The sequence below is a fragment of the Furipterus horrens genome, unplaced genomic scaffold (assembly GCF_987537825.1).
Source record: "Furipterus horrens unplaced genomic scaffold, mFurHor1.1.pri manual_scaffold_7, whole genome shotgun sequence".
Taxonomy (NCBI): domain Eukaryota; kingdom Metazoa; phylum Chordata; class Mammalia; order Chiroptera; family Furipteridae; genus Furipterus; species Furipterus horrens.
The window spans coordinates 43097197-43117271 of record NW_028327177.1 but is presented as its reverse complement, the minus strand read 5'-3'; the positions used below and the strand labels follow the sequence as shown (position 1 = coordinate 43117271).

General features: G+C 39.4%; 1 protein-coding gene and 1 non-coding gene across 8 annotated transcripts in view; one reads left to right on the top strand and one right to left on the bottom strand.

Annotated features, from left to right (window-relative positions):
* ASPH (aspartate beta-hydroxylase) overlaps positions 1-20075 on the bottom strand; it is a 217355-nt gene that overhangs the window by 78720 nt on the left and 118560 nt on the right. For all 7 annotated transcript variants that reach the window (XM_090283644.1, XM_090283646.1, XM_090283642.1 and 4 more), the window contains one exon: positions 6703-6788. In XM_090283644.1, the coding sequence (XP_090139770.1) occupies positions 6703-6788 (86 nt within the window). The remainder of the gene's footprint in view (positions 1-6702; positions 6789-20075) is intronic.
* LOC150004353 (U6 spliceosomal RNA) lies at positions 3106-3209 on the top strand. The gene has a single exon (XR_016512473.1). It is a non-coding gene; the product is annotated as a U6 spliceosomal RNA (small nuclear RNA).

Here is a 20075-nt window from a genome sequence, read left to right as displayed (position 1 = left end):
GTCTTCCAAAGTGGCTGTAGTATTCTGCGTTCCCACAAGCAATAAATGATAGCTCCTGTTCCACATCCTTGCCAGCATTTGGTGTTGTCAGTGATCAGATTTTGGCCATTCTAATAGGTGTGTAGCAGTACCTCATTGCTGTTTTAATTTGCATTTCCCTGATAACATGACATGGAACATCTTATACTCATTTGTCATCTGTATCTCTTCTCTGGTCAGGTGTCTTTAGCTCATGTTTTCCTATTATTGAATTTTAAGAGTTTCTTGTATATTTTGAATAAGAGTTTGTTTTTTCAACCAGTACTTTATTTCTTCTGTGAATAACTTTAAGAAACGAAGAATTCATATTAAGTATCTTTTTCTATGGTACTCTCTTCTAACTACCCCGAATTAGATTCCTGTGGTTGCTATAACAATACTATAACAAATGAGCACAAAGTTGGTGGCTTAAAGCAACAGATATTAATTCTCTCACAATTCCGAGGAAGAGAAGTCCAAAATCAGTTTCACTGAGCTGGAATCAAGGTTTCAGCAGGGCTGCATTTCCCCTGAAAGCTGTGGGGGAGAATCTGTAGCTTGCCTCTTTCAGCTTCTGATGGCTGTTAGCATTCCCGGGCACATGGCCACAGCATCCTCCTCTCTGCTTCCATTTTCATATCACTTTCTCCCCTGTGTATATTTCTTCTCTTCCATCTGTATTAAATCTCCATCTGCCTCTTTATTGAAAGCACAAAATTGGGGCCTGTGATAATTAATTTTTTGTGTCAAACTTGACGGGCTAAGGGATGCCCAGATAGCTGCTAAAACATTATTTCTAAGTGTGTCTGTGATGATGTCTCAAGAAGAGATTAGCGTTTGAATCAGTAGACCAAATAAAGAAGACAATTCTCATCACTGGGGTAGGCATCATCCAATCTGGAGAGGTCTTGAATAGAACAGAGGCAGAGAAAAGAATTCTTTTTGCTTGAGTTGAGATATCCATCTTCTCCTGCCCGTAGACATGGGCACTCCTGATTCTCAGGTTGAGACCTACACCACTGATGCCCTGACTCTCCGTTCTTTAAACCCAAACTGAATTACACCACTGGCTTTCTTGGTTCTCCAGTTTGCAGATGATAGGATGTGGGACTTCTTGGTCTCTCTATATTATATGCCTTATTAGTTCTGTTTCTCTGGAAAACCCTGATTATTTCAGGGCTTATCAGGATAATCCAGGAAAACAGCTTCTTCATAAGATCTTTAATTACATGCAAAAGCCCCTTTCCCAAATAAGCTAACATTTCCAGGTACAGTGATTAGAATGTGATTATCTTTTGGGGATACCATTTTTCAGCCGACCAGAGTTTGTCCTCTGGCCTCCAACAATTCACATCTCTCTCGTATGAAAACTAGATTTACCCACCCCAATATTCTCCAAAGTCTCCAATACTACATTGTCAATTCAGATTTGAAATCTCATCTAAATCTCATTAGCTCCAAAGTCCAAACCTCATCATCTGATTCATCCAAAGCAGGGATGGGTGAGACTCTATTTATAATCCATCCTGGGGTAAAATTCCTGGGGTAAAATTCTTCTCTATCTGTGGATCTGTGAAACTGGAAAACAAGTTATCTGCTTCTAAAACACATGGTGAGATAAGCATATGATAACACTTATGGACATTTATATTCCAAAAGATGGAAAATGGAAGAAAACAAGGTATCACTTATTCTAAGCAATTTCAAAATACAGCAAGGAAAATTCCATTAGGTTTCAAGGTACGTGGCTCGAGGCTCTGCCCTCTGAGTCCTCTGCTCTGGCTTTCTTGTCTCTGGCCTCTGGGTCCTAGGCTCTGCCTATGAAGTTAACTTTCCTTTCTACTGAAAGGGTAGCATGGGTTTGCAGTTGATTAGTTTCATTAGCTTGTTTCTTGTCTATAGAATTTTGGGAGTCTGTCAGCTTTTTTTTTTTTCAGTACTTCCTGTCTCTTTCAGTTTAAGGTGGCAGTGCTTCTGCTGGTATAATATTCTCAAAAGTTTATGGGTCTCTTGTTTATGTCTCAGGAATTCTCACCATTAGACAAGAGTTACAGACCTTTCCAGGATAATCCCATCTCTATTCCTGGCTTCTGCAAGAGATGGTTAAGTGGATCCACAAGTCACACCTAATCTCTTCAGGAAAAGGATGTCCAGCCTCACCTTTAGCTTTCTCTCCCAACTATGCTTTTCTAACAGTGCATTCCCTAATTTTATCATCTTTAGAAATATGGATAGACTGAGAAATTCCCAAATTATCATGTTCTATTTTTTATTTTCTTAATTATCTCTTTCATATTTTACTACAAGTAGGAGAAAGAAATTAGGCTACACCGTCAACACATTGCTTGAAAAAACCTCCTCAGTTAAATATCCAAGTTCATCACTTAGAAGTTTTACTTCCCAATGACAGTAAAATACAATTCAGTTTTCTGCCACCATGTAGCAAGGACTGCCTTTCCTCTAGTTTTCAATAACATGTTCCTCATTTCCTTGTGGACCCTTGCCAGAATGCCTTTAATGTCTACCTCTGGACTCAGATTAATATAGTTTGTAATAATATATGTATTCTCTACGAGAATAGTAGCTTTCTCTACTGTTCCCCTCACTTCCTCTGAGTCCTCACCAGAAACAGCTTTAATGTCCATATTTCTACCAACAGTCTGCTTAAAATAATCCAGGCTTTGACTATCATGCACCTCAAAATTCTTCCAGCCTCTACTCTTTACCCAACTCCAAAGTCACTTGCACATTTTCAAGTATTTGCTACAGTAGCACTTCCCAGTATGTTTCCTATGGCTGTTGTAACAAATTAGCACAAATTTGGTGGCTTAAAACCACAGCAAGTTATTCTCTCACAGTTTTAAAGGGGAACAGAAGTCTAAATCAGTTTCACTGGGCAGAAATCAGGATGCGGCAGAGCCATGCTTCCTCCAGAGGTTCCAGGGGAGAACCTGTTCCTGGTCTCCTGACAGCATTTCTTGACTTGTGGATGCTTCTTTCCAATTTCCACTTTCATCTTCATCTTGCTTTCTCTTTTGTCTGTATCAAGTTTCCCTCTGCCTCTTTCTTATAAGAAAACATATGATTGTGCTCGCTTTGGCAGCACATATACTAAAATTGGAACGATACAGAGATTAGTATGGCCCTTGCGAAAGGATGACATGCAGATCCGTGAAGCGTTCCTTATTTTTATTTTTAGAACAATGGGGGAAAAAGTGGGACAACTGCAATAGAAAAAACAATAAATAAAAAACAAAAACAAAAAAACCCACATGATTGCATTTAGGGCACAGCTGGATAACCGAGCCTATCTCTCCATTTCAAGATCCTTAACATAATCATATCTGCAAAGACCCTTTCTCCAAATGCAATAACACTTCAAGGTTCTTGATAGACATTAGGAGATGGATATCTTTTGGGAGACCATTTTCACCCTCATGGAACTTAAAATGCAAATGTTGAGGCTATATTTGTGAAATTCACACTAAATGCACCATTACCAGATTTAAAATATAGGAATAACAATATTCATAACACATTTGCTAAAGTATTTTGTTTCTGTCTGACATTTCCTTAGTTGGCCATCAATAATAGAGTATTTTGGCTCTGTCCTAGGCATCTTTTGGATCCCCCTTATGACAGAGGCTGTGTAGCCTTCTTAAGGAGGTACTATTTGTCCAAGTAAGTATGTATGCTCTTAGTCTGAAAAAAATTTCCCTTCCCTAGGTTCTTACTAGAGAATATAGCTCCTAACATTATGAAATTCTTATTTAAAAAAAACTGAGCAGCAAGATACAATGCTTGTAAAAATTTCATGAAAATCTTCTGTTCTTTAACATACCTTATATTTTGTCTTAAGACCAAGACAATTCATTGGAGGAACATGTACTTGGGACCCACTGCTTTGGCATGAGGCCAGTGGTATGAAGGACATTAAGACATACCCCTGCAGACGTAGACTCTGTGGGTGTGACGTCAGGGAAGAAGCTGTGCAGTCAGTCCATCATTATACCCTTCATGAAGATCTACAGCAGGGCGTTCTCTGTGCACTTGGTGGAGAACAGCTATTATGATGAATACGATTCACCTTGCAGTGTAATGCTCCTTCCCTTGTCCTGCCTGCCATTCGTTTCATCTGTAGGGCTGTTAACAGCCTGCCATGTGAACGTTCTTCTGCTGGCCTTACTCTGGCTTCATGTTTTCTTTTCTCTCTCTTTTTTTATTTCATTTATAATACGATTATAATAATAAATAATTCCAACAAATGAATAAATACTTCAGCACATAATTTTAAATGTTTTTTTTTCCCTCTTGGGGGTGAAATGGAGTTTTACACAATAAATATTATTATTTTTAAAGATTATTGAAATATATTCTGATATATCCATTTCTGATGGGAAAATAAAGTGACCTCACACTTCCATGTGGCATGATAGCTCAGGCTAGGGTGTGAGCTGAGCATGGCCCTCCTCTGCCCAGGGCTTGCCTCAGCCCAGACCTCCGCTCCTCTAGTACGGTCACTTGCACAGTTTGCTACAAAACAACCCCAAAAGACTTAATTATGCTGATGAGTCAGTCAATAATTTTGTTTCTTGTTGTTTCAGAAGCAAGAATTGCCTACGCAGCCACTTCTTGCTCCTTTATTTATCCTGTTATAGATACAGGTTGCTCCTTGAGGAAAAGCATCATAATTTCTCCAAATAAGGAAAACTCAGAGAATACCCCATTGATCGTTACAGCACGTTTATGTCCCATTGACTCATCTGCCCTTCTTTATCATTCATTATAATTACATAAAAATCCTTCTCTAAAGCTGTTTGTTCTTTATCCCAAAAGTCACCTATTAATAGACATCCTATACCCTGGCTGGTTTGGCTCAGTGGATTGAGCGTCGGCCTGCGAGCTAAGTGTCGCTGGTTCGATCTTCCAGTCAGGGCACATCAGAGAAGGAAAACTCTGACTCCAAAAAACCTCCGCTGCCTTGCGGCATACCTCTTCAGGGGAAAGGCTAAGGGAGTAAACCCCGACAGAAAATCCAGAGCCGGAGTCCCTAAGGCGGTTTGACGTTGTAGTCAACACCGGCAACTCCTGCGGCGCACCTGAAGCCAAGCTGTATTGACTCCGTCTTTCCCTTGGACCCTTCAGCTGCGAAGAGGGGGGGGGGGTCTGCTGCATGGGCAACAGCAGACCCTCCATATCACACTGCCCAGGCTCTGTAGCTTCAGCTTCACTGGAGAGGACACTCCAGCGTCATCGCAAGATGTCGATTCAACACGGGAGGAGACAGATACCGTGTCACTCCCGAGTCGGACTGCACAACCATTCTCGGCGGTGCAGATAGACTCTTAAGAAGCTACACCATCGTCTCTCGAGACGGACGGCTGCCGATACGATAGAATAGACATCCTGCATATGCGTACATGGCATTTAGTATAGAGGAAGTGGAGAGTGGCAAACAAGGTCACGGAAGAAGAAGATTCCTGCTTCACCTCTATTAAGAAATGCAAATTTCCTAAAAATAGTAGGAAATCTATAAAGCTGGACAGATTCAGAAATCATTCATTCCATGGGGTTAATTTATTGGACAATGACCTTGCTGTGATATTCTTTGGAGTTACCCCATTTTCATTGGCTGGTAATGAGGGTAAGCAAAGCCTTGGCTTATGCTCATATAGAAGCCTTCATGCTTGCTGTTACCTACATTCCCAATCAATGTATGAGAAGCACATCTTGTTCCACATCAGTTTCTAACTTGAGTGTTTTTATTCTTTATATTGTTGCTTATTTATTTACTGTCCCAAGGTCCCTTTTTCTTTCATCCAAAGTCTACTGATAAAAAGAGCATATTATAGGAAAACTAATGAGCATTACACTGAGTATAAATTCAAGTGCAGAGTAAAGAAAGAAAAACTTCTCTGAAGAACAAGCAGATGATTAAGTGAAGATGTCATTAAATACATTATAGCAAATACTTGACCCAACAATTAGATGAATATGACCAAGTTAAGAGAACAATTAACTTCAAGCTAGTGTCAATTCACTGTTTTCAAAAACTGTAATACCTAGAAAAAAATGCAATTGAAATTTCAAACAAACCAATGACACAGTAAAACATAAAAGTCACCCTGAAAACTGGAGGTGCCTGAGGTTAACCCCAAGTAGGAAGAATGTTAAACCTAATGCCATTTTACCTAACAGTAACTATTCAAAAAGTTCTGGACTTATTTTTTCTTTTGCGTCGAGGTGCTATAAAATTAAAAGCTCCACTTATATGGTACTTGACAGTATTGATGCTTTTTTCCCCTAATCTCATTTGACTTTTACAAAAACCAGGTAGGAAGTACAATTATTATTATTCTCATTTTTTAAACTAAGACAACTGAGGCTCAGAACAGCCCGCTGATTTGCTCAAAGCCACGGGCTTGGACATGATGGAAGTGGGCTGGCTCCCAAGTCTGCTGGCCTGAAGGTAAGCTCTATTTCTACTTGGCCATTACAGCTGCAATTTTTCTTTTCAATTGATTCATTTCACTTGGAATGAGAATGTCGCTGGGGAGAAGAAACCCACTTTATTCAAAGGTTGTTGCTCTTAACATTTTTTAAAAACAAATCAAAAGTAATTTTGAATTTATTTAACAACTAAACCATTGTATGTTTCTGCTTAGAACAAAAACATCAACCTACCCTTTTACGGAGTTTTTCTGCAGCATCAAGTTCAGCTTTAATAGTCTTATCAAATTTATTTAATAGTTTAGGCTTCTTTTTCTTAACTGAAAGAAAAAAAGAGGTTTTATTTTTTATTTTATTTTTGTCTAGAATGAGTTACTAAGAATAGTGATTTACAAGTAGTGAGAAACCTAGTGTTGGTCCCAATTCTACCACTGCAAGAGTAAGCTCACCAATGGTTCACCTTCCCACCCCCAGTATGACACAGTCAGTGACACGCTTTTGCTTATATGCTCAAAGGTATTGTCAGCAGAATGTGTGGATATTGGTATGCCTAGTTTCTGGAATGAAAATGGTAGGTATAATTTCTAAACTCTTAGGAAAAACTTCTTGGCTAAGTCCAAAAGACTGCTTAAAACAGTTTTTGGGTATGTCTATAATGTTTCTGATCAGGTAAATATAAAAAGAGAAAGTTACTCTCAATGGAGTCAAGTAAAGAGAATTTCTTAGCCCTGCACTCAAGCCCTTCCATTGCATCATGAACCCTCTGGTTGCAGTCCACCCTTCAGACCAAATGGACTGTCCCATATTCCCCAAATAAGCTTTGTGTCATTTCTGATGCTACTTCCCCCATATTAAATGGCCTATTCCTTATGGTTGTCAGATGAAAGTATGCCTGTCCTTCTACAACTAGCTCAAAACCACACTCCTTATATTTTCTCAGCCTATCACTCATGCAAGTAGTCTCTTTCTCTCTTCCCTCCTCCACTCCCCACCAATAAAGTCCACAGTACCCTTCCTTCTCACATATGACTTTTATTATAATCATTTGGGCACTTATCTTTGTCCCTTTCCAAACCTTAAGCTCCTGCAGAATGGCTCCATGTCTTAGAGCAAACTGAATTTACTCATGCTTACTGAGCATGAAGTCACAACCAGCCGGTGAGGGCTGGGTCCTGCTGTGCACACACAGCAGTGCCTGTGGATGGAAGAGATATCCAAAGCTCCTGGAAGCCCAGAGGAAATATTCTGTCTGAGGGCACAGGAGAGTGACAAAAACAAAAACTTGAAGGGGAAGCTGGACGTTCCAGGCAGAAAAGTGGGTAGGTGGTGGGGAATGGGGAGGAGCAGGAGGGATAGAGAGAAATGAGGTCAGAAGAAAACTTCCTCAATGTTCTGACATTAAACTTAGAAATTCAATTAGTTGTGCTCTAGCCTGTCACAAAGGAGGAGGGGCTCTCCTTACTAAGGTTCACCCCCTTCACATGCAAACCTGCCCACTATCTTCTACATTTCCTCTCAATGTCTCCACTCTCCAGCTCTTTTTGAGCCCCTACCATCATTGATTAGTGCTGAAGTCTCTGTTGTCTTAAAGCACACCAACCAACCGAGCCAGACAAACCTCGGCCTACCCTCCTCCACTAGCTCTCCTCTTTCCTCTTCCCTCATGCCTGCCTCCCTCTCAACCCACACTGCTCCCCCCACACATGGGCATAAGTAAGTCTTCGAGGAGGAAGGGGAGCTCCGTAGATAAGAGTCAGATGGCAGGGATCTGAGTCCCAACTATGTCACATTCCAGCTATGTGACCTAAGTCAAGCTGACACTAAACTTTTGTGTCTCTCACTTCCCTAATCTATAAAATAAAGGTAGTGGTTTGAGAATTAAGTAGATATTGTACATGAGCAAATAGCACAGTGCCTAGCATATAGTAAGTGCTCCATACCTTCATTTCCTATCCTACCCGACCTGGTCCTTCTGCAGCATCTGACACATTGACTCCTTCCTCCTTCCTGAAGTGATCCCTCTCCTTGACTTCTGTGTTGCCCACTTTCCTAGTTTTCCTCCTTAGCCTCTGGCCTCTCCATTTCCTACTGGTCTCCTCAGGGTCAGCCTCCAGCACTCTAGAGGGGTTTAAATGCTTAATTTCCAAACTAAGCAACAAATTAACTAGTTAATTTTCTCCTGCATTACAAAAATCATAAATCCAAGTGCCTATAACTTCTGGCACAGATATCTCAAATTCAGTAGATCAGAAATGGAAGGAACATGTAGAAATATCCAAATGAAGATTGAATGAAATTGCTTTTTCTTTGTTTTTGCTTTGTTTTTTGATTTTTTTTGCACTTACTGTGTCAGTCTGCCAGTTTCCATGGTTGGTGCTTTACATATGTCTCCTTTCATTCTCTCAACTTCCCAGACACAGAAAATTTAACTTCCCAGATTGAAATTTCAAAAGGGTCACTACCTTGATACCTCCCCTATCTCATCTACCTAAGAAGGGGATACTTATTTCCAGAAAAGTTTCCTGAAAACTCTTAGCCTCCAGCCTCTCCCCACAGGGAGGTGGTATGACTTATATGATTACTGAGTTGGGAGAAGGGACAAGCTTGTGTGGCTGAGTCCCATCCCTCTCTGCAGTCTTGGGAGCAAACACCTTGCACTGAGCATCCTACAGGGAGGGGCCCCCACGCAGGAGAAGTACAGCTGTTCCATGCTGCCTGGAGTGGGTGGGCATGTCTAATTCTGGGGTTCAAAATGAAGAAACCTATTATGCCTGCTCATCTCAGCCCCATCCTGTCCTTTACGTCAGCTCTCATCAGTAATAAAATGACACCTTGATCACCTTCTCTTTATTCCTTGTGAATTTCTGAAGTTGCTATGCTCTTTTGTTTCTTCCACCTTCCTCTTTCCTGAGCCCTCAGTCCTTCTGTTGTTGAAAACATATATCGTATTTTTTGCTCCATAAGACATTTTTTTTTTTTCACCGAAAGTGGGGGAAATGTCTGTGCATCTTATGGAGCGAATATAGCGTCACAGACCATGATGTGTATTACCCGACCTGTCAGCGGTGGCAACAGCTGTTAGAAGAGGAAGCAGTGGGCCCACACAAAACCCCTGGGGATGCTTAAATGTCCCACTTTACTGCTAAATCTCAGGGCATCTGGTCAGTTGCCATCCACCTCTGCTCATCATCTGGGACCTGGGAGAGTGCCGAGAGCTGCCTAACACTCCCAGCTATAACCGCTGACCTGTCGAATCAGCTGAGGCTAATAATGGGTATGAGGCACAGTGCCAATTGCCAATTGTCTTTGACACTGGGTGGGGTCTGTGTCTGTAGGACTGCCTCCAATCACCAATCACCCACCACGTCTTAAGCTCTGCCCATCATGAGAGGCAGATGAATGGAGCTGAAGTAACACGTTCTCAGCTGGCTCCTGGCTCCATTAGATGCTACAGCTGTCCCGTCTACCTCCATACTGTTTCCAGTGCACAGCAGATTTCTGTGTGAGGAGGCCAGCAGTAACTGGGTGAGCAGCCATAAATGCTGAAGTTTGTAGAATATAAAGGGAGTTACGGTTGGGTCACTATTCTAGTAGTAACACAGGCACTGAGGGAGTTAAGGGGTGTCACTAGCCATAACAGGCACTAGGGATAGTACCCCAGAACCTGTAACTAGGATAGTGATACTCTCAGTGACTGTTAAAACCAGTGATACCTCTTAACTCCCTCAATGCCTGTTATTAAGGCCCCCATAAATTCTGACACTAGAGATGATGAGTTCTTGGGGTTCCCAGAAAATTAGAAGAGCACTTGAACCTTAAAGTCTCTTCTCATTTGTTAAAGACAGTGATGATGTTTCATAATACTGCTGTTGACGGCTGTGCACTTTACATGATTGAACTATTAGTCTGTTATATTTTATTAAATATTTTAGTACACATTTTGGTTCAGAATATTTTTTTTCTTGTTTTCCTCCTCTGAAACCTAGGTGCATCTTATGGTCAGGTGCATCTTATAGTGCAAAAAATACAGTAAATGCCTAAAGCAAAGAGTGAAAAAACAGTGGATAATCAGCATTTTTAACTGTGTGTCATTATATATTAGCATATATGCTGAGGACATGGAAAATGAACTGACTTTTGACAGAGCTGTGGATTTATAGTGGTGGGAGTTATTGCATCATCTCAGCACGGGCTTATGTCTCTCAGTTGCTTATTTTGGTTTTGCAGAAGTGTCTGTCAGCAAAATGCCAGAGGGACCAGGGAAGCCTGGCATGTGTCTGGGTAGAGGGTTTTAAAGCATCATCGGTTTTCCCAAATACATCTCCCATGTTATACAGTTAAAATTAACAGGAGATTTATTTATAAGAAAAAAACAAACTGTTGGCAGTTCAGGGCATTCAAAATAGTCAACATTAAAATAATATGCTTGCTAAACAGCCGGACTGGATCTTAGTGTCAAAATATTTCAATATCATCACAAAAGTAGACAAAATATTAAAAATCTCACAGCACCTGTTACCAAGAAATTACTCTGCCCCATCTTTTCACATATGTTCCTATTTAATAGCTCCTAACTACTGCTGTTCTCTCTGAAATTCAAGTTTTGTCCTATTATGACTATTTTTATTTTTCAATGTATAAAAAGCCTGAGGCAATTTTCCCAATTATAAACACACACAGATCTCTTCCTTCCTGTTCTGGGGAAACACATGGTCCTGCCCCCAAGACAGCAACAGTTCTCAACTTCTCTGGGTCTCTCTTCTCATGTGCAAATGGTGCTTTGAGCTGGTTCTCTTAAGGTCTCTTTGAACTGAAAGATCCTGTGCTTCTAATTTTCAGTTGATTTAAATCATGTCAATAATCTTTCAAAGTAGACCTAGAAGGTATTACTGGAATGGATTGTTAATTTTGTTGAATGTGGATTCTAAAAAATGGTTTAGGAGGAAGCTGTCTATACAATATTAAGCTTTGTGTGTGTGTGTGTGTGTGTGTGTGTGTGTGTTTAAATACTGCCACTACAAGTATTTTATCCTTTTCCAAAACCACACAAAAGGGGGAAAAAGTGGCCAGCTGCATTTGAACCCCTTTCTTCCCTTGCCATGCCATGACTGAAACATCAGAGTAAATAAAAAGGAAAAGAAGGAAGATCAAAGGGTAATTAAAGGCATGGGAAAAGCATTAATGATACATCCTTAGAGCATATAAAAATAATGGTGATTCCCTTTCATTTCCACTCAGTCCATGGACGAAGATGATTTTCTCTCAGGTACTTGGGGAGGGGTGGTCCATCCATAAACAGAGTCTTTGGGTTACTATGTTCCAGACCCATTCCACTGACGAGTGATGCAAGGGGCATGTTTGCCGCAGGTGGATAGAAAAGCAACAATTCCCCAACCAGACTGGCCCCACGCTCTTCACTGTCCTGAGGATCTTTGTGAAACAATCTGTCCATTTATCCCCACTGCTTCAAATACACCCATGGATCCCCACCCCCACCCCAGACATACTAGATGAAAACGGAATTCCTTTAGAATGCCATTCAAGCAATCCTGCTTCCAGTTACCTACCCGGGAGAAATGAAAACGTCTGTCCACACAAAGACTCATGTGTGCATATTCACTGCAGCACTGCTCATAACAACCAAAAGTAGAAAAAAACCCAAATGCCCGTCAGGCTGGTGAATGGACAGACAATGTGTGGTACAGCAACACAGTGGAATAGGAAGCTGCAATTCAAACACATGCAAAAACATGGCTACATCTCAGATGCATTATATTAGGAGAAAGAGGCCAAATTCAAAAGGCTACTTGACCAGCTGATTCCCTTTCTATGGCATTTTGGAAAAGGAAAAACTGCAGGGAAATAGATAAGTGGTTTCAGAGGTTGGGGGTGAGGGAGGGGGTCGACTACAAAAAGTACAAGAGAATGTTGGGGTTACAAAGTTCTGTATCTAAACTGCAGTGGATAAACTGTATCTTGATATCTATGCATATGTCAGAACTCATCCCTGCATACTGGGACACATGTCTTTTGGATTTCCTACATGTAAATTGTACCTCAATGATGATTTAACAAAAATGAAGAGACAAACCACATGATTCTCAATAAAGACTCTTATTGTAACAGAATGAAAAGCACTTGGGGAAAACCACCCCATACTTTTAAAAATAAAATTCAGTCTGGTTTTTAGCACCCTCCCCTACCATGTACCAATTGGGAGGTAATTCAAATTCAGTCATGCTTAAGAGGCTCCATGCAGCACAAAAAAAAAAAAAAAAAAAAAAAGAAAGAAAGAAAGAAAGAAGAGAAAAAAAAGAAATTGCTCTTCCAGATTTAACTAGGCCCTTAATGGCAACAATGTATTCTTATTTAACATCCTACTCCCTAATTGCCCCCCTTCCTTGTTATTCATTCAACTCTCCCAAGCATCCTATTCCTTAAATTTTTTTTTCTTTTTTACTACTCTTGAACTACACCAAAATACCAGTGGAGAGAGCCCCAAACTTGTTCACTGACTCATTCATTCATTCAACGATTTGCTAAAATGCCACTACGTTCCACGAATTGTGCTAGGTGCTGGGATTTCAGTGGAATCGCCCTCAAAGAGGTTACAGTCTAATTGGGAGAGATGTAAACGAAGAATTCACCTTTAGAGGAATGTATATAAAATGTGGACTGGCAGTGGGGCTCATCTATTTGGGAGGGGGAAAGAAAGCTTCCTGGGGAAACTGAGAACCTGAGTATACCCAGGTACAGGTAGCATCCCCGGCAGAGGAAAGAATGTTTACTTTGTAATTCATTCACAAATGGAAACTTGTACTTTCATCACTAGTTATTTTTCCTGTAAGCGAAAGGCTAAAATTCTCCTCCTGCTTGGATGCTAGAGTTTGGTACTATATATGTGAATGTTCTTTTTCTAATTTAATATTATCCTCCCCTGAGGACAGTTTTTTCATTGCTTTTAGAGTGAAAGGAAGGTGGAGAGAGAGAGCGAGAGAGAGAGAGAGAGAATAGGACATTTCCCCACCAACTCAAAACCACCTAAAATGCTATATTTATTGGAGGGAGATAACATACGTCTTGAGCTCTTTCTCAGCTGTGTTTCCTCGAATTAGCGTTACTGCTGTTCACAAACTGGTCCCTGGTCTCTGCTTTCACTTCCTGTTACCTGTAGAGAAGTCTACACTCCTTTATGCAGCCTCTCACATATGGCATTAACTTTGACACCCTGCGACTTCTCATGGCGCTTTTTGTTTTGTTTTGTTTTGTTTTTTAGGTCTTTTTTTGGTCAGGAAAACCCTTTCCTCTACCAAAGTATACTCTATATTTCAACTTTTGAGACCCAGTTTAAATGTCTATCGAGTCATCTAACACATCTTCACAGGAAAAAAAGTGCGTATAACATTTTGTTTCTGGAAAGAGTACACTTTCCAGGCTGTGTTGAAGTTGGTGTGCATACAGAGTGCAGTCCTCGCTGCTCCCCTCCCCCTACCGCCTGCCTGGTAGGGTGGTTAATCTTTGTGAGGAGAGAACTGTGTCTTACTCATAATTTGCTTCCAGCATTTAGCGCATGGCTGTTCAATCCAGTGTTTATCAATTTTTTTTCTAAACATGTGAAGGCATGCAGGCATGAATGAATCAAGACGTTCTAAAAGGCGGAAGGGCCATGTCAGTTTTTACCTTAGATGTATCAGCTGTTTAAGAATATCAGAAAATTATAAGCAACCAAGATAAAGAAGGAACTGAGAGTAGTTTGCTTTATAAAGAAGGTCTGCTCCAAATGGCAATGGAGGGGACAGAGGAGGGAGACAAGAAAAAGGAGCAAGGTATGTGTGCGGCCATCCCCACAGAACATTTTAGAGGGAACATATTTATTTATTTCATGCCTCATGCCATTTCAGTTTTTCAGTATACTTATCAAATTAGAACACAAATAACGGAAAACAACGCCGCTAACTAGTAAGTTCCTTCGACTGCAAAGTTCAGCTAACTTCAGCAGACCATAAATACTTCACAGAGATGCTTGTTTTATGTTCTGAATCACTGTTTAATGCCTTATCAGATTACTTGCTGATAACCACAGTTGACATTTATTGATCACTTACTCTGTTAGATGTGTGTAACCCTCTCAGACTGCACAAACTGTAAACAGTAGGAGCCAAGACTGGAGCTTGGGGTTGTCTTGACTCCAATGTCTATGCTTTTGAACATTTTGTAGTATCTGGGGCATCTGGCTCAGAAGTTTAGAAACTAGAGTGTCCCCAAGGGCTTTGAGAGTGATGACAGAGTGGAATTAAGTATAAGTATTACATTTTGTAAAGGAAGGAGCTGAACTTTGTGCACTGCTTGTCTCAAAGGATTTTAAATGTAATTAAAAAACCACAGTACTTTTCCTTTGTTTTGTGTCTCAAAGACCCAGTGTTTACACATTACACAGAGACACCCTAGTTTCGTAGGGCAAGTGCAGGGCATGGACTCCAGAGGCCAGGGCAGGAGCCCTCGTTCTGCCCTTCGCAGGCTGCCTGCCCAATCTCACTTCTGTAAAATGGGGATAATGTCCGACCCTACCTACCAGCCACAGAGGAGCATAAAATACATCAATTCTAGTCATGACTTCCATCTATTAAACCTTAGCTTTACTTGCTTTAAAACTCTGCTCTTTAATTAAATAGATGTGAATGACACACGTCATTAGCAAATATTTGAGAAATTAATTTTTTTTTAAGATACCAGATTTGCTTTACAGTCAAATATTTCCCTGGCAGAGATTTTGGGCAACTAACAATTTTGCCCACTCTACCTCTTGCCAATTTGTATTTCCTGAGTCAACAAAGGCTTAAGGAGCTATGGGGTAACACTATACTTCCTTTGTTCCCCAAACCCTACTGTCTATTTTCAAGTAGAACCACATAAAATATGAAAGACTGCTTTTTGTTAAGGGTATCCAAAAGTGGAATTTGATGAAAAATAATCGAAAAAACAAAGTGACTTATAAGAAGAAAAAGTAAAACCAAAACAAGATGTTGAAGAAAAATGTGCTCTGCACTGGTGGTTGTGGCTCAGTTGGTTGGAGCATCATCCTATAAACTGAAAGGTCATGGGTTTGATTCCTGGTCATGGCACATACCTAGGTTGAAGGTTCAATCCCTGGTCAGGGAGCCTCTGACAGGCAACGAATCAGTGTTTCTCTGTTACATTAAAAAAAATGAAAAATGTGCTCTATATCTGAGAGGCAGCCTGAAGCTGAAATAGTCATGTAATGTTTTATTGCAATATTATTCATGTTAATTAAGAGTTTACTTGAGACAGACCCTACTACAAATTTTAATCTTCTAGTATTAGAATTGGAAGTTAAATTTGCTTTTCTTCTAAAAATCAATGAGTTTCAATATTAGAAAAAAAATCTCTAAATTTGTCTAGCAGTGAAGAAATCTATAAATTAAGACAAATGATAAAAAAGAAGGAAACAATAGTGCAAAAGCACTCAGGACTTCAAGAATCCAGTACTAGGACTTTTGATGAAATTCTGTCTGCTGGGTACAGGGAAAGTAAGCCCTCATCTACCAGGGTTCCTCCAAGGCATAGGCAGGGGACGTGTGCAGAAGCCCTCATTTCTTTTCTCTTTCTCTGAAAAGTGGGAATTGTGAAAGGTATTCCATTGCTATGCTTCATGCTGGGGTCTGAAATAAGTCTGCTATCATAAGGAGAAGAGTCATGTCATTTGCTACTGAGAAACCCAATCAGCAGACAGCCAAGGGAGTTCTGCTGGCAGGAGTCTATGTATTATCACTGTGAGAAGGGGAAATTGATGTGTTTGATCCAAAAAGAACCCCTTCTGAGGCCACTTCCTCTAATGCTATCTACTGTGTAGATACGTAATAGTGACAGAAGAGGTAAATCTGGGCAGCTCTGGGGAGATCCTCTTACCTGCCAGCCACGCCTGAAGGTTGGTGGGAAGGATGTTGCGCCCTGCCTTTGCCTCCTACAGTGAAGGAATAATGGGTTTCTGTTCTCCTCAGAATTAAATATCAACTACACACCAGGAAGAGCTCAACATTCGAAGCTTAATCTGAACAGTTAGCATAAATACTTTTCAGCTGAGAGACACTAACTAATACAACGCAGTAAACATTATATGAAGGGCAATTGTTTTCATCTGCCCCCTCTAGGAACTCATGTGGGATTCAGCTGGGAGCATTCAATGCAGCCGGCAAGTATAGTACCAGTTTATTAAATGTAGTCCACTGTGTCCCCATAGGCTTATTTCAATAAATTATACATCACTTCCCTTCCAGAGTAATAATTCTTTAACAGATGTGACCACATATGTTAAATTAGAAATTTCAGAGACACTAAGTGATGTGTTTTCTATACATAATAACACTGCTTCAGCCCACAGGCTTGCTTACCAACAGCTGCTTCCAACGTTGTGAATTTTATCTTCATGTGCACTGTTCCATAAAAGGATAGCCATCTTCCCCAAATTTTATTTTAGATACAATTCTAACAAGATTGGTCTCTGGTTCTCTAGCCCTTAACTTATTACAAGTAACAAATTAGAAAGAGGGAGTGAGGGTTGCTTCAATCATATATATAGTGACCAACAAGAAGTAAAAGCTGAGACCAAAGTAAGAAAGAGAAAAACCACCAGAAACAAAAGCAGTTCAAACAGGATTGCAATATGGGCCAAACGGTGTAAAGGTAAACAGTGCTATGCACTTCACCAGCCCAGAAAGGTACCACTGCACAAGTGATGTTCATGAAAACGGACATCACTGTCTCCAATCACCAAGGAAAGTTAAATTATGTACAGTATACAATTTAAGAAGGTGGATGAAGATGCATAAAAATATTTTAGAGAAGTATCTACCAAATTCTGTTATTTTCTTTAAAGTGTTTAAAAGTAAAGTCCTCTTTAAGTATGTTTCTATGAAATATTGATTTCCCAGGAATGTCAAATAAAACAATAATTTTCAAGCCTGTTGTACATCACCAGGGGACCCTGACCAGCATGGCTCAGTTGGTTGAGCATCATTCTGCAAAGTGAAAGGTCGCTGGTTCGATTCCTGGTCAGGGCTTATTGCCTGGGTTGCAAGCCAGGTCCCTGGTTGGAGGTGCATGCGAGAGGCAACCAATCGATGTTTTTCTCACACGTCAGTGTTTCTCTCCCTCTTTCTCCTTCTCTTTCCCTCTAATAATAAATAAATAAAATAAAATAAAAATTACTAGGGTAACTTGAAATAAAATAGGTACTCCCAAGCATCATTTAGTAAGAATCATGGGGGAAGGGGTAATTTTGTTCTGCAACATCTCATATATATATCTAAAGATTAGTACACACTATAGGAATGAATAATTTAGGTAGTTGTAAGCTTAGTTCTTAATAATACTTTATTTTTTTATGTGCATGTTCAGATATCAGCAAGAATCTATATGTTTAATTGGTATTTGTCAGCATTGATACTACTGGCTGGTTTTGTTGATTATATCTCTTAAGACAGAAGTTATATATATTTTTAGACATTATTTAAGATTTCACCAAACCCAAGTGGAAATTTTAAATGTAATTTGATAATGGCAATGAGAAAAATCCCAAAGTTTCTCCCTGTGTAATAAAAACAAAAACCTGATGTGACAGAATTTGTGGGAGTGTTGGTAGACATATAAGGTGATCACAAACTTTCAATAAGTAATCCAACTGTAAAGATCTGGGTCTTGGGGAATGGGAAATAGTTGAGTTCACTTGAGCAATAGCAGAATGATAAAGTGACGGATAAACTATTGCTGATATTTTGACAAACAGAAAATACATGTTCAAATGACCAGCTTTTTTTCATTGCAGACAAATGTGAAAATGGATCAGTAACAGACATAAACCCATAATTATTTATATTAAAAAATAAAGCCATTGTCTTTATGTAATAGAACTAGTGGAAATAACAATAAAGAAGAGGGAATGTTATCTTCAAATATTAATATTGAGAGCATACTTTAAAAACAAAATCACATTTCTAAATATTTCCATATCATACATGAAACATCAGACAATGAAGGGCAGTGATTTCTGAGAGTAAACAAAATTTCAAAACTAGTAATAAAAATAAAGCTTATCTAAATGTAGACAGGAAGAATAGACATGTTATATACAGAGAAACAAAAATAAGAGTAATAACAGATTTCTTATTAGAGAAAATAGAAGAGAGAAGAGAGTAGAGCAATATTTTTTAAGTATCTACAGAAAAAAAGTTTCAACTGAGAATTCTATACCCAGTAAAAATATCTCTCAAAACAAGTAAGAATTAAAGGTTTTTCAGACATACAAAATCTAAAAAAATTAATCACCAACTGGCCTGCACTATCATGCATTTGTGATAAGAATGTATGCTATAAACCCTAAAATAATCACTAAAGTAACAAAAGAAATCAATAAAATGAATACTGTTCAGCAATATAAAGGAATAAACTGTTACCACATACAACAACATAAATGAATATCAAAATACTTGTTGAGTAAAGGAAGACAAAAAAAGGGTACACACTATATGATGGTACTTACATGAACTTCTAGGAAATGTAAACTAATGGATAGGAGGAACCCTAGCAGACAGGAGGGACATGCAGAATGAGCAGACAGTAGAGATCACAGAGGGGCACAAGGAAACTTTTGGTGTCACTGGATATGGTCATCATTTTGATTGTTTGAAGGTTTCATATCTGTACATGTCGAAACTTACCAAGTTGTAGATTTTAGGTAAAGTTTATCATATATCAACTGTATTTCAACAAAGCTGTTATAATAAAATCAAAACCACAATACTAGAATCATATCTAAAAATAAATGAACAATAATTCCTGAATATAATTGGATAGTTTCATTGGATAGTCAGTAGTTACACTTCTTTGTCTTATGAATTTATATTTCTAGAGTTTGTTACTCTAAAGTGGGATCCAAACAAGACCCAAAGACTGAAGTTGGTTTTGTCTCACACAAATGAGTCAGAACTTCCCACAGAATCTTTCAGATATTAATTGTCCAATAAGAAATATTGAACAGAAGAGAGCGAAAATATTTTAGGACATCTGAAACTACTGTCCAATAGTTCATAGAAAAAAATCCAACCTAGAATCTGACAATCTACTCTGATCTGTTAATCTCAACTGCGTTAATCAGGTTATTATCAGTTCTCTAGAGGGATGTGTATATCAGTTTTCAAACCACTGACAAACATTTATGGAGTGACTCAGAAGGTATTATCTGCTTAGTGTAGAGGATACAAAGATGAATAGAATATAATCCTGCTATAAATTGAATGTCTGTGTTCCCTCAAAGTTCGTTATGTTGAAATCCTAACTCCCAGAGTGATTATATTAGGAGGTGATAAGGTCATGAGGACAGAGTCCTCATGAAGAGTTACTGCTTTATAGAAGAGATTCATTCTAAAGAGCTTCCTAGTCTTTTCTACCATGTGAGGGCAGAGTGAGAAGGCCCCATCTATGAACGAGATACCTCACTAAATACCAAATCTGCCAGCACTTTGATCTTGGACTCCCCAGTCTCCGAAACTATGAAAAATAGCCAGCCAATTTATGGTTATAGCAGCTCACAG